This window comes from Trichomycterus rosablanca, chromosome 2 (assembly GCF_030014385.1).
Source record: "Trichomycterus rosablanca isolate fTriRos1 chromosome 2, fTriRos1.hap1, whole genome shotgun sequence".
NCBI lineage: Eukaryota > Metazoa > Chordata > Actinopteri > Siluriformes > Trichomycteridae > Trichomycterus > Trichomycterus rosablanca.
Window position 1 is genome coordinate 34,956,737 of NC_085989.1, and position 25,155 is coordinate 34,981,891.

Here is a 25,155-nt window from a genome sequence, read left to right on the forward strand (position 1 = left end):
AATTCATGGACAAATTTCCTCTCAGCATAAGGTGACAGTTTCTTTCAGCCAATGTACCTACAGACAGATGAGCTTATGCTGGATAGTGATGGCTCCAAGTGACACCACTGACTTGAATAAAAATCTCTTATACAGAGATCAGTATAGAGCGCAATAGACCTTCCCCTTCTGGCTCTGTCTAATGAATGCATTCAAACCAGATCTATTTATATTCGGGTACAAAAACGTCACCAGCCGTTGTTAATTTAAAGTTGTGTAATCATTTAGACACTGCCATTACCCTTACATACATATGTAAACGTTTGACTTCAACTGTAGCTAAAAGCTAAATCCAGTTACCATATTCAGTCCAAAATCCAACACACAGCAAATTCTGATAATTTTGTCACTTTTTTCAGTAACAACACTGGTTTGTGTTGAGACATTTTTGAATCAGATGGATTTCCTGAGTAAGTAAAGCACAGACGTTAAAGCTCATAGCTGTGGTTAAGCAGAGAAAGTTAAGCCACACACATCTACCATTCATGAGATGAAGCATGCGGTAAGACGTAAGCCGTGGGCTGAAAAAGAAACACCAGAGCTCTAGGACGAATGGTGAGTTTGTGTGGGAAGTGTCATCATGGCCAACTGGACAGCATCCACAGTAAAGCATGCTCTCTAATCTGGAGGTTTACGGGACGGGACAGCTTTGTGTGAGACTCCCTTGAACACCCCCTGATCCCACACATACCAGTACACACACACACCGCTTCAGCAGCCAGAGGCCAGTGGCCAGAAACGTGTGCGGTTCAGACTGGCTGCCTCCACCGAACGACGGCCCCCATGATGTCAGCACCGTACTGGGAACCTCACTAAACAAAAGGCAGTCTGTACATTGGGGCGGAAACAGTGGTGAGCACAGAAAAAAGCGGGGGACATGAGAGGCATGCTGGGTTCTTCACAAGAGAGCAGTGCTATGCCATATGTTAAGCATCGTTAACACCTCAGGAAGCCAAACTAAAGTAATCAGTCAGCACAGATGTAAACTTGAGTAAAGCATTTTAACTGATATGGATTAAAATTAAGTGACAGTCCTTTATATCAAAGTACTGGGTTAGGTGATCTATGAACCTGGATTATGATACTGTCAGATATGCGCTTCTGTTCTCTGTAAATTGCTTATTCATTATACAGTATATGGCCAAAAGTTTGTGGACACCTAACCATGACCTTGGACATCCTATTCCAAAACCTAGAGGTGGAATATGGAGTTGCCTTATAACATTATCTGCCCTTCTGGAAATTTTGGAAATTGTGCCAACAAAATGATCATTTGTGAGGTCATCTACAGATGCTGGACAAGCGGACCTGGCTAGCAATGTACTGTCCAATTAATCCAAAAGTTGTTAAGTGAAGTTGAGGTCAGGGGCATTGAAGTTTCTTCACACCAAACTTCATAACATGGTTATTTATACTATACACCTTTTAGCAGTGAATTTGCTTTAAAACCATGACTCATTAATAAGGAAGGGTGTCCACATCCTTTTGACCATATAGTGCTTTTGTTTAAGCAATATGTTCACAAGTAATGAAAGAGTCACCAGGGTCTGTTGTGGAATTGACTGGACAGTGCTGTTGTCAAGACATTGTGGTCTTGTGTAACATCTAAAGTATTTCTTTCACTCCTCTGATAATTAACATGGTACTGTTGCTCCTAAACAGCCACTACTCATTGTAAGAACATTAAAGCATTAAAGCAATTAGAGGTGTTAATATTTAAGCAATAAGTGACAAAGAAATCAGCTAACTGTTCATTTTAAATAAGACTGAAGGTATAAATCTGATCTGTATCGCACCCTCACTCACCCTCAGTGTGCATGCACCAGTTCTGTTTTCAGGCAGAGCTCAAATATACCAACTGCAGCTCTGATTTTTATTATCATGTTGCTACTGACTTGCTGAACTAGTTCTAAATGCTAGACTAGTTCTGCTTGTGGTGTTTATGTTCAGCTGAATGTTCCACCCTAAAGCCATATTCGCTGCAATAAGCTGTTTTAATTACTAAAGCATAACGACATGATCTATGTGTTCAATTGTAATTTCCTACCCCACTGCCTCCACCCTTAATTATTATGATGATGCATTATCTATGTTTACACTGGTCACAACCACACACACATGCTGAACTGCAGTATCAGTTCCACATTGTGCATCATCATATTATATTCCTTTTTCAGAGACCTACAGAAGGGCTAGTATTGTATTGTATTACTACTGTATTTAATGTGCACTTTATAGCAAAAGGAATTTGGGAATTGCTCCAAATGATTCTTATTATTTTGAGAGATGTTTTAACCAGACCCATAGCTAACAGAAGTATAAAATGTAATATTTAACTCCAATTGTGTAGCAACATTTGGGAAAGGGCCTTTTTATTGTGCTGGAATGGTGGTACCCTTGTGCACAAAGTAAAGTTCAAAAAGAGGGAAGTGGGCAATATTATATTACTGTGTTGTGCAAAAAGCTCATTGTCAGGTGTACACGTATACATCTGGGCATATGTAACAACAATAGTGCACTACCAAAGTTCTATTTATATGTATTTACACTTGCAATTGCAAATATTCAATCCTCTAATAACAATGAGGATCTAAAACTAAAATTTCTGCAGAGCTAGCTTTGCTTTAAATTAAGTCTTTCTCCGTTGAACAATACAACAACTGAACAAAGAAAATGAATGTAGTATTTTAGAGTAGCAGGATATTTTGTTAATACTTCCAAGTCAAAGTTATTTAACCGCTACATTATATTGCTGATCTCATACCTACTTATAGTGTAACTTAAAGTTGGGTTACAACATGATTAATCCATTGGCAACTAAAGAACAACCCTTAATTTGCTTAAGCTGTGATGTTATTTATGTGTTTCAAGGTGTGTTGCTAAGAGAAGAGATAATTTCATTGCAACAAAAGGGAAATGGGTATAAGATTTGAGATTATCTGGATGTTTTTGCTGCATCATGAAATGTCAGAAATACCAAAGCTTTTTGAGGCGGGATTTTATGCATTCAGTGGTACAATTGAACCTTGGTGATAATTTAACTTTCAGGCAAGATAATGATTCCAAACACAATTTTAATTTCATTTAAATACTATAGACATCACCATAATATCTTTTAAAGTCTGGAGGTCATTATTGTTTATTGTATTGTCAGATATAGAACCAATTAAATTCCTAGCAAAACGGATCTAGAAAATTATAAGCCATATGCAAATAAAAGCAAAGATATATTGCTTTGTAAGCTAATAAGTTTACAAGGTGATTATCTTCTGTCTAAATGCCAGCCAAGTAGGATAAGTAGGATATAAAAGACAGCAGAAAGGCATTAATAGAAATATGTGCAATGAAAAGTAAGTAGTGGAAACCATACAGGAAAACTAACACTCAGAAAGAAACATTTAGATGAATACCTGTACGACTGGATGACCTCCCGCAAGTGCCTTTACAGCTCCTCGGCTTCCCTCTGTCTCATAGTGAGCACGATGGTGAGACTTGGGCTGAACCTCAATCTGAAGGCTGTATGGCCCAGAACTGGAGGGTAGTTGCCAGTCAAGTGCTGGTAGGGATTGGCTAAACATAAGGCAGTGACAGTGAAAGTTATTTTATCTAATAAATACAAAGAGAGAAAAAAACTTGAAAAGAAGCCTGTCAGGCCAGGGATACACCTCTGTAATCATGTAATCTGAATTTAGAAACCTCCAGGACTAAAGTGCTACACCACTCTTTTAGCAGTAAAAAATAATTATGACTCTTACCTGACATAGGACTTTGGTTTAGACCAATAGGGATGATGCACATCTAGAAAGCTAGAGTAGCCCTCCTTCTTCAAGGCAAGACGTGAGGTGGAATAGTCCTCATGACAGAGATCTGAGGAACTTGTCTCCTCTACTCCAGGCTCGATCTTGAGATTCATAGATGCTCCATGTTCCACACTGGTTTTTCTGGTCTTAAGTGGAATTCCCTCTCCAATATCAGCCATTCCATCTGTGCTCAGGGCATTAATAGCTGCCACGATGGCAGAGTTAGTGTACTGATTAGTGTTGAGCAGCCACGACTCTTCTGTCATACTGAGGTGAGGGGAGGTCTGCGGAGACAGCCCTGGTGACTGGCTGGGTGAATATGGATGGTACTTGAGTGAGCCACTGCCATTTAAGCTGTACTTTCGCTTCCCACCACAAGGAGAATTCGAGCGGGAGCCACGAGGTGCTGTCCAGGTTTCGTCGGTCACACTGGTGCGGGGAGATCCAGAAGGTGAATGTCGGGGAGAAGTGCCCAAAGTTCCACACAGCATTGAAGAGGAACCCTTGGGTGAGACGCATGGTGACTGCCACGGAGAGTTCTGTGGAGAGTTGTCGTTATTGCATGAGTAGCCCGACTCATATGAAGATGCCTCTGAGTGACAGCTCCGCGATGAAATGCTGCTAGCTGGGCTTAGGCAACTAGGGTCACGATACCCATCACCGCTGGGCAATGTTAAAGTCACAAGAGAGTTGACATGCTTGACCGCAGGCAAACTGTTTTTTTCAACCTCATCTTCAGGGAACTGGCCATAGGCTGTAATCTCAATGCGAGGGCTTTCCAAAGCTGGTGCTCCATTGGGGGCAGATGAGTGATAGTATCCCACTGAGCCCATTTCTTCATGGGGTGAGAGGGATGAAAGTTGGCTAACAGACACAGAGATGGAGGGGTTGGTCTGAAGGCTGTGGTACTGGGTGGTGAAGCAAGGGCTGTTCAGTGGCAGGGATAAACTGATGTTTGGTGCATAGTATGCATCTGCACAAAGAAATATATGAAAAATCATTTTTTATATAAATAGATGATAAATAGATGCTTTTCTGCCTGCCATGATTTTTTGAACTAGCCCTTTAGCTCAGACCATGCAAGTTATTGTACTTCAAATCCTCTCATTACCAAGGTGATTATAGTGTATGCTACCAATGTAATTTAGATGAAACATTACAAAAACAAAGCTAACCATTGGTGAGGGACTCAACCTAAACCTGCACAAGGGCTTATAGGACTAAAACCACAAGCTCTTTCTGTAATTGTAATCCATGGAGATAAGTAAAGATCTGATGAGAATACTCTTCCTCAAACCGGTGATCAAGAGTGCTTTTGTCTGTGATAAATTACATCCACACGTCTCAGGAGAAAATTAGAAACAGTCTCCAGTGAAAAGCTGTAACACTCAAGCCCCAAAACTCAAAACCACAAGCTCTGCTCAATTAGCTCGATGAGAGTTGCATCTGAATCACAAAAAGTGGGACTTCTAGACTTACACAGACTAAAATTATGTAGTGCGAGTTTGACTAACATAAACATGAATCAGACTCTCATATAAATAAGTCTGCTTTTTGATAGGAGGTGCGTCTTAAAATAATGGTCTGCCTGTGGAGTGCCAGCGTGAGGCACGCACCACGCCCACCAAACCAAACCAAGCCCTGTCCTCTCAGCCTCAGTCTCAATATAGCTTGCTAAACTAAACTTTAAAAAACTTTCATTATTTCAATGACAAGTTTCACCTTATAATTATAATTAACAGGTAAAGTTTTAGAGCATTAAACTATAAAAAGCTATTTGATTTATTTAAATAAACATTACATAAATACACTAAACTAGCTTGGTGTCTATTCTAAACTCTAAAAAAAAAAAAAAAAAAAAAAAAAAAAAAAAAGCTAAATGTTTAAAGTGACTATAAACTATATAGTGGTATTTTTATATTGTTACTATATATGATAATTACAATGCCTACTGTCCATATTAAACAAACATATTTCAGGAATTTGTGAGCTATTAATAATAATAATTATAGACTTTATATTATGCATTTATATAATGTTATTGCTATGAAAAATACAAGTTGAATGTTCATATTAAATGATCAAGAAATATATAATAATAATAAAAAAAATAAAAATTAATGAATCTTACCTGAAAAGAATGTTAGTATTCTGTTCCATAGCTTAACTATTATTATTATTATTATTATTACTATTATTATTATGCCTATACATCAGGCTGCTATATGTCAATATAACAATAGCTGTTACTTGAATTCATTAAATAAACGCTGAATGTAATAAAATAAACAAATACATTATAATAAGCATTTATTCATTCCATATTACGATAGCAAGTAAACAGTTACTTTACCTTCTTCAGCTGATTTCATTCTTGCTTCACTTCAGGAAGGGTAAACAGTCCACTTACGGCAACCTTATATATAAAACACAAAAAAGAAAGAAAAAAAAAGAAAGGTCCCAAATAGTCTCCGTGACACACTCACGAAAAAGTGCGCATGGTATCTTTTCAAATCCAAAGTATCCAAATGCAATAATTGTAGTACATATGTATATGTTTTCTAATAATGTATTAATAATGCAGACTGTATAGTGTAGCTGTACAGTGAAGTAGCGGACTCGGGTGTTAGTGACGCACTAATCTCAGGGTTGCTGCGAGGACTCCACAGCTTTATAAAGTCGGGAATCACCTTCACGCGGTCGCCACGCCCCTTTATGTGACGTCACGACCACGTCTTCACAGACGGCGCGAGGGATTCTCTCCTCTCTCCACAGTTCCAGATGTGAGCTAGAGCAGCCGCGCGAGCACAAAAATAAGCCATAAAAAATAGAAAAACGATAAGAAAACTTACAACATGAAACCAGAAAGCCAGTTTTAATCAGTGGTTAAACTCCTGCTTTAAATTATTTATTCAGAAATGAGAAGCTCTGTGAAGTGGAGCTCATCACATAGCAACCGCGCTGCGTCGGTGTTGTGAGGTAAACAGAAGTACTCCCACTCTATTTTAAGACACAGCAATGAGGGTCAACAAGATCCAAGTCATGATTGTGCGAATAGCTCTCTCTCTCTCTCTCTCTCTCTCTCTCTCTCTCTCTCTCTCTCTCTCTCTCTCTCTCTCTCCTAAGCAAAAGGAAATCATTTTGGTCAAACTGTTGTAACTGTTAGCAGGCACGGTTCTGAGGGGGGTACAATGACTCAGGGTGACGCCTCTGTCCCCCTGAAAGTTTTGCTTTCGCACAACACTACAGATTTCGCAATCATGCTGTTTTTGTGTTGTAGTTACATTATATCATTTTAGTTCACACATAGTACGTTCTTAATTTGTATTTGTACATGCAACAACAAACTGTGTTTATTGATAAGGTTCTTAATCACAAAATCATTTTGTTATTAATGCAGTGCCATCTAAAGGACAGAAGGTAATAGGCATTAAGTATTGGTTTGCTCTCGATCTTACAAAAAGCAACAAATTTATTTATTAATTCAATTCCATTTATTTATAAAGCACATTTAAAACATAAAAAAATAAAACAGTGGGAGTAAAAGAAACACCTGGTTAACCATCTTCATATGCCAGAGAGAAAAGGTAGGTTTTAAGACAAGTTTTAAAAGCATCAATTGAAGTCTGGGATTTAATACCATGAGGTAATGAATTCCACAGTCTGGGAGCAGCAACTGAGAAAGCACGGTCACCCTTGTGTTTTAAGCGAGACTGAGGTACATTTTGTTTAGTATTAGGGATTTAACGTCATGTTTTACACACTTTGGTTACATTCATGACAGAAACGGTAGTTACTCATTACACATTATTACATTTTAATGTCAAACACAGTCATGGACAACTTTCACATTTCCACTGCTTGTCTTCGGACTGTGGGAGGAAACCCACACAGACACGGGGAGAACATGAAAACTCCACACAGAAAGGACCCGGATCACCTCACCTGGGGATCGAACCCAGTACCTACTTGCTGTGAGGCGACAGTGCTACCCACTGAGTCACTGAAAATCACTGCTCATTCTTTTTATTTGGATTTAACCTAGAAAATGTACATTTTCGGCATTTAGCAGACGCTTTTATCAAAAGCGACTTACAGTTGTGACAGTATGCAATCTAAGAAATTAAGGGTTAAGGGCCTTGCTCAAGGGCCTAACAGTGGCAACCTGGCAGTGGTGGGGCTTGAACTGGCAAACTTCTGATTACTAATCCAGTACCTTAACCACTAGGCTACAGCTTCCCTATGTTTTATTTGACTCAGTCCACAGCCTGTACCAGATACGCTGGGCACAAGACAGGGAAAATCCATTACAATCCATCACAGTCTATCACACATGTTATATGTTAAAAAAAGACAAACTAAAATTGCAAACATGATACATATTGCAGTGGATATTAAGTACCATTCCCTGTCCTGGTAAGTGCAAAAACATTTTGCAAAACCACACACAACAATTACACTAGGAATAACAAACGTTTTTATAATTGTAGTGGCAGGAATAAGTCTGTTATATGGTGTCTGTAAATGATCTGAAGACTATGAATGACTGTTGGAAGCAATCCCCATGCAGGAGCAATGTTGACATGAAATTCTTTGATCACTGGGACAGAGCAGCAATGTGTGTCCCCCACCTCTGGCATCTACTTCTCTGTCATGTTGAGAGTACCTCTCACTTGTTTGACCTCATGGAAAGCTCACACCCCCAGGCGAGGGCCCTAATTAGGGCAGTGGGGTATGTGCTCTACCCACTGATGTCGAGTTATGTGAAACTGAGCCGCATGCTGCTATAAACACTTCCCTCCGCTGCAGGTAATAAATAGCTTTAGCCCTGGTGATTGACGAACATCCGGTTCTTTATCAGGTACGACTGTCTTCTTTCCATAATCTCATATTGTCAAGCTTCTGTATAATCCAGAAGGATTCGGAAGCATTGTCTTTGCAACTCTGCAGTGTATATAATGACATAAATGATTACATTGATTAGTCCTACAAAGCTAGCCTGACTGCCTGTGGGCCTGGGTGGCCTGAAAAATTCAAAGTGGCGTTTTTGGTTGGCATATGCATTGCTAAATGTTCCAGTAACCAAAATGTTTTTAGCACTAATGCTAATGCAATAAAAATAATTGGTGCACTGCAAACATATTTATTTATTTGTTCATTTTTCCCCTTTTTTTGCCACACAGAAGGCATGGAAATACTCTACACAGTTGGCAACCACATTGAATATTAATAATCCAACCCAAAGATCAGTAGTACTTTATTATTGTTGCATAATAGCTATCATTGTAAGATGTTTTACATTTACATTTTCGGCATTTAGCAGACGCTCTTATCCAGAGCGACGTACAGAAGTGCTTCCATTGTAAACATTTCATTACTCTATAGTCTAAGTAACAGTCCAAGAACACAAATCTGCTAAAACCTGTTAGAACCAAAGTGCTTTTTTTCTTTTCTTTTTTTTTTTTAAAGAAATGAAAGAGCGTTAGTAAGTAAGTATGTCAGTGCTTAGTGCTTAGTAAAAAGGTGGGTTTTTAATCGTTTTTTAAAGACAGCAAGAGTTAAAGACAGCAAAATGTTCGGACAGACAGAGGAAGTTTGTTCCACCACTTGGGTGCCAGTACAGAGAAGAACCTCTTCCTCTAGTCCTGGATTTTTTTTTTTTTTTAAATGATTAGGCAATGCCTGATGGATGGCCACCACTGATATTAAAACTACAACCTTGGGTCACCCCAAAATGTATTTAATGTAGATTTGAGGCTGATTACTGTACTATCAGCACCACATATTTAAATCTAATTGTTTTTACCTAGAATTTAGGCACTTATGTAAAGAAGTTTTAAAGTGGCATGAATGCTGACCAGTTAGTCAGTCAATAGTAGTCAGCTATATTGTATTAATGAATAAATTGACTAATTTAAATTATGCATGATCATACATCATTATTACACTGACAAACAGAACATACCAGAATAATAAGTACAAAACATACAGTATATTCAATACAAAAAGCTGGTTTTAATTTTACCCGTATTCTGTTGGTGCTGTATAGCCACAGGAGACTTGGTTTGATTCTGAGCTTCAGGCTTCAGTTATTTTCTGTATGTAGTTCAGACCCCCTTCTTGTCTGCTGGGTTTTTTTTCCAGCTAATTCCACAAAAAAGCCAGTTGGTGTATAGTCAAAGATTGCCTCTAGATATTAATAAGTGAGTATATTAGAGTATACCCCGTCCCACCTTTACTACATATGGTAGGTTGCTAATCTTAATGTCTTTTAGGTGTTAGTAAGTAAATAAGTGATAAAGTGATGTCACAAAATGGCCTAATACCATGCCCAGTGTCTGCCATGCTTTTGCTGTTCCCAGAATTGTCTTTAGATAATCCAGATCAGGACAGAGACAGACGAAAAAATGATTACATCTATTATAAATTTAAAGGATGCAATCACATTTTAACATAAATAGACAACCCAGTAATAAGTCGAAAATAAATTAGCAGTGTGAATGAATGAGTGATACTCTGCAATGAACCCTGCTAGGACAGGCTCTAAACTTATCAGATACAACAAATACATACAACAACTAACAAGTACAACAACTAATGCCCTTATTAGCCATAACAAATACATAAAACACCTATTTGTATAAAAAACCCACCAGATCTGTTGCAGATGTTAAAAGAATGTTGTCACGTCCAGGAGATTTTATGGAAAGTGGCTACTCCACTCATAAGGATGCTATGAGGGGTGACGTGGTGATGTTTGCGCAAATGATGTGTCAGCGATTCCTAGAGCCGGTAAAATAAACCAAAAGCACATTAGACCTGTTTTCGTCATGGTGTTTGTGTAGGTGTTATACATGTGTTTGGGGTGCAGGGTTATGATGTCATACATAGAGCAATGTCCCGGTGGGTGCTGCACATTAACATGAACGCTGAGTACCTGGGTTAAGTTCTTGCCTCCAGTCAGAGTAATCTGGTTTCCTTTCACCTACTAAAAACATGCAGACGTGGGGATTGGGTTCTCGGAGCAGTGGTTATTATTATCATCCTGGTTATATTATTATTATACTGGATAAAATACAGCCTGAACAGGGTGGCAATATATCACAGAAAGACACTCTTACAGGGGCAATTTAGTGCAACCAATTCACTCACTTCTTAACCGCTTATCCAATCAGGGTCACGGGATGGGGAACGGGGGTGCTGGAGCCTATCCCAGCTTTTCAATGGGCACACAGTAACGCCCTGGAGGGAGCGCCAGTCCATCGCAGGGCAGAGACATATACACACACCCATTCACCTATAGGGCAATTCAGTGTCTCCAGTTCACCTGACTGCATGTTTTTGGACTGTGGGAGGAAACCGGAGCTCACGGAGGAAACCCACGCAGACACAGGAAGAACATGCAAACTCCACACAGAAGGGACCCGGCCTGCCCCGCCTGGGGATCGAACCCAGGACCTTCTTGCTGTGAGGCGTCAGTGCTACCCATGAGCCACCGTGCCACCCCTGCAACCAATTGCTTATTTATTTATTATTATTATAATTGTAAAATAATAAACTATTAAACTATTAGCTACTATTAGCTTTCTCAGCTGTGCATGGTCAGCTATAAAATTGTTGCATAAACATTAAAAAAAAGAAAAACTGAGCTTAATCCTGCACTAAAATCTAAAATCAAGGTATATTTATTTTAACAACATGGAAAACTTATCTTTAAGTCCTGTGTAAGAAGGATTGAAATCCCTAAACATATTATAAACAAAATGTAACTGAATCATGTCTATATTTGACATATACAGTGGGGCCAAAAAATATTTAGTCAGCCACTGATTGTGCAAGTTCTCCTACTTAGAAAGATGAGAGAGGTCTGTAATTTTCATCATAGGTACACTTCAACTATGAGAGACAAAATGAGAAAAAAATAATTATTTTCCACCATAATTTACAAATAAATTCTTTAAAAATCCTACAATGTGATTTCCTGGATTTTTTTTCTCATTTTGTCTCTCATAGTTGAAGTGTACCTATGATGAAAATTACAGACCTCTCTCATCTTTCTAAGTAGAAGAACTTGCACAATCAGTGGCTGACTATTAAATACTTTTTGGCCCCACTGTAGGTTGACACAATGTTTAGATACTTTTATACAGTCATTCATGACTTTAACTTGAGTGGGAACAAAGGCTTAATTCTCTTAGTCATTCACTAAAAATGGATGCTTAAATGATACACTACTAAATTAAGACAGAAGTTTGTTGAACTTCATAGCATCTGGTAATGGATATACAAATGGTTATACACCTGAAATGTCCACAAACTGGGGTTTGTTTTCAAACAGATGACATCTGCTGTTTTGCCAAGTAAACCACGAATGACTGCTCTTTCACTTGAAGTACAGTGATCAGCCATAACATTAAAACCACCTCCTTGTTTCTACACTCTCTGACCATTTTATCAGCTCCACTTACCATATAGAAGCACTTTGTAGTTCTACAATTACTGACTGTAGTCCATATGTGTCTCTGTATGCTTTGTTAGCCCCCTTTCATGCTGTTCTTCAATGGTCAGGACTCTCCCAGGACCACTACAGAGTAGGTATTATTTGGGTGGTGGGTCATTCAGAGCACTGCAGTGACACTGACATGGTGGTGGTGTGTTAGTGTGTGTTGTGCTGGTATGAGTAGATAAGACACAGTAGCACTGATGGAGTATTTAAACACCTCACTGTCGCTGCTGGACTGAGAATAGTCCATCAACTAAAAATATCCAGCCAACAGCGCACTGTGGGCAGCGTCATCCGACCACTGATGAAGGTCTAGAAGATGACCCACTCAAACAGCAGCAATAGATGAGCGATTGTCTCTGACTTTACATCTACAAGGTGGACCAACTAGGTAGGAGTGTCTAATAGAGTGGACAGTGAGTGGACATGGTATTTATATACTCCAGCAGCACTGCTGTATCTGATCCACTCATACCAGCACAACACACACTAACACACCACCACCATGTCAGTGTCACTGTAGTGCTGAGAATGATCCACCACCTAAATAATACCTACTCTGTGGGGGTCCTGACCATTAAAGAACAGGGTAAAAGAAGGCTAAAAAAGCATGAAGAGTAACAGATGGACTACAGTCAGTAATGGTAGAACTACAAAGTGCTTCTATATGGTAAGTGGAGCTGATAAAATGGACAGTGAGTGTAGAAACAAGGAGGTGGTTTTAATGTTATGGCTGATCGGTGTTTATTTTAAAGAATACATATAGTGTGTACAATAAAAGAATGTAGCAATTATCTGTGCAATTAGTGGGTTGATTAAGTAATTAAGGTACTTAAAAATGCAGCTCTAATACAAATGGCATTCCCATTAAGATTGCTGCCCAGGGCGACCGCTCACACCACCAATGCCAAGTGCCAGTCCTAATAATCAAAGAGTGACATAAAACATGAGAAAGGTAAATGAAATGAATTACATTAAGGGGTTAGTTATAGGCCTGTGTTTTTTCTCACATGTATGTATTCACGTTTAACAGGGCAGTGTAATGAAACATGTTATTTTAGTTACGTTTATAATGTGAGTCATGTGCCTGTGACAGGCCACATTTAAAAATAAAGCATATGAAGTGCCTAAAGTAGAAACAGTAAGTGTAGTATAAGGCTTTAACACAGCAGCAGCACCCCCCTCCCTTTTTACACAGTCTTCCTGTCTCCACTCAATGCTCCCTTTGACTGTGGCGCAGTGACGGAATCCCCCAGTCTGTTTCCTGTTTTCTAAAGCTGCTACCAGGCTACAGTGGCCGCTTTCCAGGAGGGAGGGGATTCTGGTTCCATCAAGCCAGGGAAGCAGAAAAGCAAACAGTGGGCCTTAGCATGCAGCTCCACCGTGGGGCCTAGATACAACGTTGTCTCAAAGTACTCAGCACTGAGTGAGAGCAGTGATTAGACATGGAAGTTATGTTTGTTACTGTTTACAACTTGGTGGAGGTTATTTATATTGTTTTATTTCCTTGCTCTGTTCTATCTCTTGCCACAATTTGATCATGGAGATCCATGGTTTATTGGCTTGTTTTTGTTCTGACAATGTGGTGTAAATTGTGAGCCCTTATAGACCCAAGTGTGTTCCATTTAGAGAGACAGAGTGAGAGGTAGGTGAGTGGGTTTGGGCAAATGGACAGACAGACATCATAGAATAGAATGCCTTTATTTGTCATACAGTGCTGGCCAAAAGTATTGGCACCCCTGCAATTCTGTCAGATAATACTCAATTTCTTCCAGAAAATGATTGCAATCACAAATGCTTTGGTATTAATATCTTCATTTATTTTGCTTGCAATGAAAAAACACAAAAGAGAATGAAAAAAAAGTCAAATCAATTATCATTTTACACAAAACTCCAAAAATGGGCCGGACAAAAGTATTGGCACCCTCAGCCTAATACTTGGTAGCACAACCTTTAGACAAAATAACTGCGAACAACCGCTTCCGGTAACCATCAATGAGTGTCTTACAATGCCCTGCTGGAATTTTAGACCATTCTTCTTTGGCAAACTGCTCCAGGTCCCTGAGATTTGAAGGGTGCCTTCTCCAAACTGCCATTTTGAGATCTCTCCACAGGTGTTCTATGGGATTCAGGTCTGGACTCATTGCTGGCCACTTTAGAAGTCTCCAGTGCTTTCTCTCAAACCATTTTCTAGTGCTTTTTGAAGTGTGTTTTGGGTCATTGTCCTGCTGGAAGACCCATGACCTCTGAGGGAGACCCAGCTTTCTCACACTGGGCCCTACATTATGCTGCAAAATTTGTTGGTAGTCTTCAGACTTCATAATGCCATGCACACGGTCAAGCAGTCCAGTGCCAGAGGCAGCAAAGCAACCCCAAAACATCAGGGAACCTCCGCCATGTTTGACTGTAGGGACCGTGTTCTTTTCTTTGAAGGCCTCTTTTTTTTCCTGTAAACTCTATGTTGATGCCTTTTCCCAAAAAGCTCTACTTTTGTCTCATCTGACCAGAGAACATTCTTCCAAAACGTTTTTGGCTTTCTCAGGTAAGTTTTGGCAAACTCCAGCCTGGCTTTTTTATGTCTCTGGGTCAGAAGTGGGGTCTTCCTGGGTATCCTACCATAGAGTCCCTTTTCATTCAGACGCCGACGGATAGTACGGGTTGACACTGTTGTACCCTCGGACTGCAGGGCAGCTTGAACTTGTTTGGATGTTAGTCGAGGTTCTTTATCCACCATCCGCACAATCTTTCGTTGAAATCTCTCGTCAATTTTTCTTTTCCGTCCACATCTAGGGAGGTTAGCCACAGTGCCATGGGCTTTAAACTTCTTGATGACACTGCGCACGGTAGACACAGGAACATTCAGGTCTTTGGAGATGGACTTGTAGCCTTGAGATTGCCCATGCTTCCTCACAATTTTGCTTCTCAAGTCCTCAGACAGTTCTTTGGTCTTCTTTCTTTTCTCCATGCTCAATGTGGTACACACAAGGACACAGGACAGAGGTTGAGTCAACTTTAATCCATTTTAACTGGCTGCAAGTGTGATTTAGTTATTGCCACCACCTGTTATGTGCCACAGGTAAGTAACAGGTGCTGTTAATTACACAAATTAGAGAAGCATCACATGATTTTTCAAAGGGTGCCAATACTTTTGTCCACCCCCTTTTTTATGTTTGGTGTGGAATTATATCCAATTTGGCTTTTTGACAATTCTTTTTGTGGTTTTCCATTGAAGACAAATTAAATGAACATTTTAATATCAAAGCATTTGTAATTGCAATCATTTTCTGGAAGAAATTGAGTATTATCTGACAGAATTGCAGGGGTGCCAATACTTTTGGCCAGCACTGTATATACATATACACGAGTACAGTACAATGAAATTCTTTCTTCGCATATCCCAGCTTGTTTGGAAGCTGGGGTCAGAGCGCAGGGTCAGCCATCGTACGGCGCCCCTGGAGCAGACAGGGTTAAGGGACTTGCTCAAGGACCCAACAGTGGCTGCATAGCAGAGCTTGGATTTGAACCGCCAATCTTCCGGTTGATAGCCCAAAGCTCTACCCACTAGGCTACCACCCAAGAGGACATGCGTTCATTGGATCTTAAGTACAACGCCTTAACCACTCGGCCATCCTGGTCCACATGTGTATAGACAGCCGGTCAGTAGAATGTTTGTACAGCCTGCTGCACCACCTGTCAGTAATATTACATCATGACATTTGAGCTTCATTTTAACAATATTGTGAGATGGAGGTAATCTAACAAAAAAACTATACTGAAGAAATGTCAGTATAATTGACAATAATGCAATTTGTCTGTCAAAAAAAGGTAGGAGACTCCTACATTTATTACTACTTAAAATGCCTGACATAAAAATCAGGTGCACCTCATCAGCAGCTATTTTACTGTTTGGAAAATAAGAGCATATAAACAACTCCCAGCATAGCCAGGTCAGGCCGTCTTAGCAGGTTCAGCCCGAGAGCAGACTGTACGATTCATAAAAAAGCTTCCAACAATACTAAAATGTCATCACAGGACCTGCAGGTAGCTCTCGTCACAGTTGATGTCAAATTAAATGCATCAGAAAGAGACTGCACAGTTTGATTTTCATGGGAAGTTTGCAAGGATGAAACGCTTGCTGTCAAACAAATACATCAGGTCGGGCCGCTCAGGTGGAGCAGCGGTAAAAACACACGCTGGAACCAGAGCTGGGATCTCAAATACATCGTATCGAATCTCAGCTCTGCCTGCCGACTAGGCTGAGCGGCCACATGAACAACGATTAGCCTGTTGTTCAGATATGGGTAGAATTAAGCCGGATAGGGTCTCTCTCATAACTAATGCAATTACGACCTTTGCTGGCTGGTCGATGGCGGCTGCACAGAGATGAGAAAAGAGTGCTCTCAGGGGGTGTCTCTCCGTACACAGTGCTGAGCTGCACTGCACTCGTCAAAGTGTAGGTGATAAGATGCATACGGCATGCTGCCCACTTGTCGGAGGGGGCGTGGGTTAGCTTCGTTCTCCTTAATCAGAGCGGGAATCGGCATTGGTGGAGAGGAAGCATGACACAATCAGGCAATTGGACGTGCTAAAAGGGAGAAAAAAGGTCAAGGACCAGCACTTCTGGAACTTCTTTGGACAGATGAATCCGAAGGTTAATTATTTAGGTACAGTAACAAAAAGCATGTTTGGTACAAACCAAACACAGCATCCAAGCACAAGAACATGATACTGTAAAGCATGGGGGTGGAAATGTCATGGTTTGGGGCTGCTGTGCTGCAGTAGGGCCTGGCAAGCTCACCATCATGGAATCCACTATGAAATCTTAATTGTATCAGAGGGTACTTGAGGAAAATGTGAGACTGCACAAAACTGAAGCTGAAGCAGACCACGCAACATGACAGTAACCCTAAAGATTTGAGTAAATCCACCAGGGAATCTTATTATGTTTGTTTGTTTATTAGGATTTTAACATCATGTTTTACACTTTGGTTAGATTTATGACAGGAACAGTAGTTACTCATTACACAAGGTAAATCAGTTCACAAGGTTATATCAAACACAGTCATGGACAATTTAGTGTCTCCAATTCACCTCACTTGCATGTCTTTGGACAGTGGGAGGAGACCGGAGCTCCCAGAGGAAACCCACGCAGACACAGGAGAACATGCAAACTCCCCACCTGGGTATCAAACCCAGGACCTTCTTGTTGTGAGGAGACAGTGCTACCCACTTAGTCACCGTGCTGCCAGAATCTTATTAGGATGCTATGAGGTTATTTTAAATGGGTTGTGCATGCAAGTAAACTTTCAAAAATCACACAGCTGAAGAAATTCTGCATGGAGGGGTGGGGAAAAACTTTCCTCTATTCGATGGCAGAGACTTTAAGACATCACTTTATCTATAGGTATTGTTTTTAAAAATAGATATGATAATATTGATACGCTTAAATCTTTAAAGTGTGTTATTTTTACTAGACTGTATATTTGCAAAATACACTTATAATAATCAATGTAAAATGAACAACAGTAATGCTCGTTCACTTCAATTACTTCAAGTTGCCCCTAATGTGCTCAGCAGATTACATTAGAAGGTCCAAAATATTGTAAGCTTCTCCTATGAGATGAATACATTTCCAGCAGTGAAGACCTAATCTGAAAGTCTTTTGACAAAAGTCTTTAGATAGTTAAGTAATTTATGATCATGATGTCTCGGTAAAAAACAGCTTAATGTTTGTAGTGCAGAAAGCAGATGTTTAGAGTAATATGCTCCATTAACTGTTATATTTACTTGCAAAACCCATTTCCAGAAAATAATGTATTTATTTATTAGGATTTTAACAGCATGTTTTACACACTTTGTTTACATTCATGACAGGACAGGTAGTTATTGGTTACACAAGCTTTATCAATTTACAAGTTTAATGTCAAACAGTCATGGACAATTTTGTATCCCCAGTTCACCTTACTTGCATGTCTGTGGGAGAAAACCAGAGCTCCTGGAGGAAGACACGGGGAGAACATACAAACTCCACACAGAAAGAACCTGGATCGCTCCACCTGGGTATCAAACCCGGGACGTTTTTGCTGTGAGGTGATAGTGCTACCCACTGAGCCACAGATGAGTCTATTTTTATATTCATATTTATTTCAACTATTTGTTTGAGCAAACTTGGTAAGTACTTAAGTTGGCTGAGAGCTTTGATATGCACTAATTCTGGAAAATCTGGTGATCCATGTCAACCCAGCACGATTTCACATTGTTCCAAAGATGCATCTTGTGATACTACTAAATGCTTGGCTTTCTTTAGTCTTCTTTGATCTTTAAGTAGTTGTTGCAAATGTGTGTTTTGGGCCATTAGTCTGCTGTAGTATGAATTCCTCTCTACAAAGATTCAAACCAAATTTAAACTTGTTTCTTATCCAATTTTTCTTCTACTGATTAAAGTAACTCACGCTTTAGTCAGTGCATTCTGTATCTATGTAGAAGTTGCTGCTCTATGTCAGTGAAAAAAGCTTTATGTATTGCTTGGTGCAGTGGTGTGGTCACTTTTGATCTACCTGATCATGGTTTGGATACAGTTTTAGACTGCAACACACTTCCCACTTTAAAAGCCATGATCTGATGCTAAGAACCCTCTTCTTGCTATTTGCTTTCTGACACTTCCACTTAATCCTGATGTGTGCTTTGGCTTTTTAGACAGAATAAAAAGGGAGCTGACATGGGCAATTTTCTGTGCTTATTAGCTTTTCAGTAGTGACAAAATCATTGTTACTGAAATTACGTTGATCACATGATTTGTAATTAAAAAACAATGCATTCAATTCCAGAAAAATGCAAAATAGAAGCAGCTCACTAGTGATTTCAAATAGTACATAATGACAAATATCCAGCATCTGTAGATTACACAACGTAATTATTAACATCTGGAGTACCTGATGAAAGCAATACTTACCATTCAAGCATAACTAATTCTGCAGCAGACTCCTTAAATTAAATGCAAATAAGGTTTGTAGGCTTTAACTTACAGAGAAATGCACAATTTAAACAGTCCATTTGTGATTAGAAAGCCAGATGTTTAAGTAACCCCTATTGTTCCCTTTACTTTGAAAAAAGGGGTAAGCGTGATTATTTTGTTGTGGAATTAATCGAAGGTTTATCATCTTACAGACAGTTTGTGGATTCGAGTTGTATATGACAAGAGTTTAGAATGTCCACATGCCCTGGACACAAGACAGTATTTTCTAATTTTCTAGGTTTGTGGTTCTCAAAGCAATGTCCCTAATTGTATTGATATATTAATTACCCAGAAGTACATAAGAGCAGGACAGGAATACAAAATGAGCAGCATGCCAGTCCTCACCAAGTATACAGTGTATATAGACACTGAGCACTTTATTAGGAACTCCTTTCTGGTAGGTACATTCATTTGGTACGTGTCATAAGCTACACCTTCCATACAAACAAACATTGTGGATATACAATAACTGTCACCCACCTGTTGCTCTGTTCACTTTGTCACCCCTCTGTACCCTATTTATAAAACAAGGACCCCTACTAACACCAGATGTTATTTGGGTAGTGGACCATTCTCAGCCCTGGGTAGAGTGTTTTCTAATGGTATGAGTGTAGCAGGTGCATCAGTGTTATTAGAATTTTAAAATAGCTGAATAAAAGAATGGCTGCATCCAAAATCGCATACTTCCATACTGAACAGTACGCGAAAGCAGTACGCGAGAGCGGGTAGTGTGTCCGAACACCTAGTACGGGAAAAGTACCTGGATGACCTACTGCAAACACAGCACAGTATGATCTGATCATCTATCCTCGAAGTAAGACAAAAATGTAAAATGTTATGATTAAGTACAACCCTGGATAACGTTATGAGTGGCTTTGTGGAGAATGACAGCATAAATTATGTCTGATTTTAAAATTGTTATAACTGTGGCGATGTAACATCATGCATCACGTGACATTGGTAAGATGGCGGACGCAGGATGTACGAGGTTGCGTGCATACTGCACCCTTGCGTACAGAAAAAGCTTACTGCTTTCCCGATCGAGCAATGCGCACTGCCTCGAATTTAGTATGTACTGTTTAAATATGCGATTTTGGATGCAGCCAATGTCTCTAAATGCACACCCACAAGTTCTAACAGGATATGTGTGCTCTATAGAGATGTTAGTAAGTTTGTAATACTACATAGGACTAGGTGTTACAATCCTTGAAGACTTGGCACAACTCTTAAGTGAGGGGGGAGGAATTTGAAATTGATCTCTCAGAGATGTATCCACCACTATGGCACATCATTAGTTGTGTACCCCTGCCTCAAATTACAACACTGCTGCACCTGATACACTCATACCAGTATGGTTTGTTTGATTGTTTATTAGAATTTTAATTTAACATTTTTACACTTTGGTTACATTCATGATAGGACAGGTAGTTACTCGTTACACATAATTCATCAGTTCAAGTTTAATGTCAAACACAGTCACGGTAATTTTGTATCTCCAATTCACCTCACTTACATGTCTTTGGACTGTGGGAGGAAACCAGAGCTCCTGGAGAAAACCCACACAGACATGGAGAGAACATGCAAACTCCACACAGAAAGTACCCAGACCGCTCCATCTGATTGAACCCATTTTATTTATGCATTTTCTTCCATTTTCTCCCCAATTTAGTGTAGTCAGTTTGTCTTCCGCTGCTGGGGGATCCCTGATTGCAGTCGAGGTGGGTATATTGCTGCTCACGCCTCCTTTGAGCCCTTAGCGGAACCCTGTTTCACCTATGTGCTCTGCACAGGCACCTCTCTATCTGCCAAACAGGGTCCTTAAACAGCGTTTGAAGACCCCACCCACATAGTCCGGGCATCCCGCCCTAGCAGCACCATGTCTGCTGCAGGCACCGCAAATTATTCCCACTAGATGGCGCACAGCCGACCAGTGGCAATGCCGAGTTTCGAACCGAGAAGTTCATCCCCCTGCGCCACCTGGGTCCCATGAACCTAGGACCTTCTTGCTGTGAGGTGACAGTGCTACCCACCAGTGCAGGAAACAATACATGACATTACCATGTTAGCGTAAACACTATTTTTTAAATTACTTCTTCACTAGCATTGCTAGTGATTTTGCCCATGAAATCAGACTGACATCAGTCGTTCACAGCATGTATCCAATAATGCTTAGTTGATTAAGAAAGCCATCCAATTTGTAGTTCATGACCTGAGCAGTAGACAGTGTTCGTCTGATTGAGAGAGTATGAAAACTGTCCGTTTTAGTTTGCTGATCCCAAGGACGATGTTGTGTAGACAAACCATTTCCATCTTTATGACTGCATGCTTGCTATGATTTATACTTCAAACATTCCAAGTTCCAATCATAACTTTGTTTTTGCAGCTTTCCTCACCTGTCAACTTCAGTAACTAAGCATCCAGAAGGCTTTGACCTGCCAAGTCCTACACACAAGCTGTACGCAAAGGAATCCTTAGCTCTTCCTTAATAACAACTTGAGTGCCTTCCAACCTGAAGCTTCCATCCTCTGGCATTTCACCAACAGTCATTCTGTTTTTCCTTTCCATTTGCTTTTTTCCATTTTTTCCTTAATTTTCCTCCCAATCTAGTCATATCCAATTACCCGATTGCATTACGCTTCCTCTCTACTGATGCTGACCTTCATTCTGACTGAGGAGAGCCGTGACTGACACACGTCCCCTCTGAGATGTGTGCAGTAGAAAACTGCATCTTTTCACATGCACGAGGCGAGTTCATATGTGGATCAGCTTTGTTTATGGAGAGACACACCCAGATCCTCATTATCCCTAGTCTCTGAGCAGGCACCATCAATCAGCCAGCAAAGGTCGTAATCGCATTAGTTATAAGGAATCCCCTCTGGCACCCCCCTTGAACAACAGCCAATCGTTGTTTGTGTAGACGCCCAGCCTGCCGGGTGGCAGAGCCGACGATTTCCATTAGTTTTTTGGTAAAATACAGAAGTGGTTTATTATTTCTTTACTCTCCACAGCTGAACTGGTGTAATTGCCGCTGTCACTTTTGTGATAATCTACCTCAGACATCATCCTGTATCGCTGCTGCCCAATATAGGTGGTAGATTAGTTTGGGACCTCTGCTGAGACCTTTAGACAAGAGAAGCCCTGATGGGATGTCCAGGCATCATAGCTGTCTGTTTTCCTGATGTGTGCAAGCCTTCTTGCCACAACAACGCACCATACCCAGTCACACGGGAAGATGTTTTAAGTTGTGAGGATAGGATGTGAATCTAAGCGTGACACAACATAATTCAAATGAATGAATGAATAAACAAACAAACAAACACACACACACACACACACACATACACAGGAGGACTAAAATAAACAGCCCAAACAAGCAGTAACTGTTTGGCAGTTTTACAGGTTTGATTACCAGCTTTGGTACAGTCATGCTGAGTTTGTCACACCTTCCTGTTTATCCATGGGTTTCCTCTCAGCTACCAAAAACAGGTTGTTTGGTGAATTTGATTGTGGTAACCACAGTAGACCCTTAGTGGCCCTTAGTCCAGGTCACATTATTGCATCTATTTTTCCCAGGATACACTCTGAATTCGCTGCAATGTTGACCATGAATGAAAAATGCTTGCTTGCATGAGGTGTGGTTGGTTACTGTATTGAATCATTAGCAGCCAATATCCAAATATCTAACAGATTGTAAAAATAAATAAATACATTAAATAGATAAAACAAACCCACATCAGTCACATAGTCATTCATAGTCTAATATGAAAACAAATAATTGGAAACCAGATGTCAGCTTGCATCTAACTTAAAACATGGTGGAACGTTTAGAATAAAAAAGCATATGGTTTCTTGATATGTTTCATATTTCAATAGCTGGGTAACACTATAGACTAATTTGTGCCACAGTCATAAGTGGGTTTTGTTTGCATTCTTGTTTTAAAAAGGGTCTAAATATAAGTTTGCAAAGGGTTTTGGAAGTGGCACAAAAAGTGCAAAAGACCATGATTTATTTGTGCCAACATTTACTAATTACTATGAAGCCCCACTATTTGGTAAGTCTTACTTCAGAAGATCTAAAAAAACATGGTCAAAATACAAGGTGAAAGGCATCTGGAGCAACTCACCATTTGTATGTACATTCTGATGAAAGTCTGACACTTATACGTTTAGTGCACATATATGCAATCAGAGCGGATGAGATGAAAGAGGCATTCAGATTGGCAGACCCAGCAGACCATCAATTTAGCATAAGGTCCCTATCAACCACACGTTTCCTGATGAGGGAGGTAAGTACATAAGCTATGCATTGATAACACATTTTCTAGGTTTGCTAATGACCACAATATAACAACTAAACACACAAAGTAAGAAAAGAGTTAAAGGCCTTAATGTAAAATACATACTAACTGGAACGAACTTGATGTGAAAACATTACAGACTGAGCAACCATAACATGCCATAACAGAAGGCATTCACCTGAATTAAGACGCATAACTTTTAATGTTATTTTCGTGAAATATAATATAAAATACTATAAACTAACTCATATTTATACTTTTCTATTATTTATTTTATATGGGTAGCACTGTAGCCTCACAGCAAGAAGGCCCTGGGTTTGATTCCCAGGAAAAGTGGTCCAGGTCCTTTCAGTGTGGAGTTTGCATGTTTTCACTGTGCCAGCATGGGTTTAATCCCACAGTCCAAAGACATGTAACTCAAGTGAACTGGAGATACAAATGACCCTGTGACAGTGTTTGACATTAACCTTGAACTGATGAATAATGTGTAACTGTCCTGTCATGAATGAACTGATGAATCATGTGTAACTGTCCTTTCATAAGTATAACCAAAGTGTAAAACATGATGTTAAATCCCTAATAAACAAAATAATAAAAAAAATTAATGTCTAAAGAAGATAAGAGGGAAAAAGACACAAAGTACAGAGTTGTACATATTTCAGTTTTGCTGCATTTGTCATAATTTAAATGAAGATAAAATGTGGATTAATTAGAATACTGTTGCTCATAAGACCCAGTGTGAGCGACTCAATATTTACAGAGGCTTCTCCATATGTTTACCTTATGCTGACAGGAATGTTTAAAGTGTTTGCTGTGACTATACAGCTATTTACATTCACTGACCTGATAATCTAAGCCCATTTAATTCACAATAAATGCTACTTGTTGCACAAAGGTTTTTGGTAAAACCAAGTTTAATTTGCACAAAAAGGTTTTGGTTGACTACTGGCTCGTTTCCCTCTTATTGTATATTAAATATTATAAATACTGTAGGTGCACCAGTCAACGCAACACAGCTGCCAGTAGCAGTTTAAGTTGGTGCACTATAGAAATGTAAGACTCTCCCTGAAAAGCAATAAATCTATCAGCTACAGTGTATCACAAAAGTGAGTACACCCCTCACATTTCTGCAAATATTTCATTATATCTTTTCATGGGACAACACTATAGACATGAAACTTGGATATAACTTAGAGTAGTCAGTGTACAACTTGTATGGCAGTGTAGATTTACTGTCTTCTGAAAATAACTCAACACACAGCCATTAATGTCTAAATTGCTGGCAACATAAGTGAGTACACCCCACAGTGAACATGTCCAAATTGTGCCCAAATGTGTCGTTGTCCCTCCCTGGTGTCATGTGTCAAGGTCCCAGGTGTAAATGGGGAGCAGGGCTGTTAAATTTGGTGTTTTGGGTACAATTCTCTCATACTGGCCACTGGATATTCAACATGGCACCTCATGGCAAAGAACTCTCTGAGGATGTGAGAAATAGAATTG

At 39.7% G+C, this 25,155-nt stretch overlaps 1 protein-coding gene across 1 annotated transcript in view; it reads right to left on the reverse strand.

Moving 5' to 3' along the window:
* Positions 1-6,255, reverse strand: part of nfatc1 (nuclear factor of activated T cells 1) — a 57,305-nt gene extending 51,050 nt beyond the window's left edge. Inside the window, exons 1-3 of the mRNA XM_062990784.1 lie at positions 6,193-6,255; positions 3,795-4,812; positions 3,450-3,609 (exon numbers count right to left, since the gene is read on the reverse strand). Coding sequence (XP_062846854.1) covers positions 3,450-3,609; positions 3,795-4,812; positions 6,193-6,211 — 1,197 coding nt within the window. The 5' untranslated portion in view covers positions 6,212-6,255. The remainder of the gene's footprint in view (positions 1-3,449; positions 3,610-3,794; positions 4,813-6,192) is intronic.
* Positions 6,256-25,155: the final 18,900 nt, after the last annotated feature.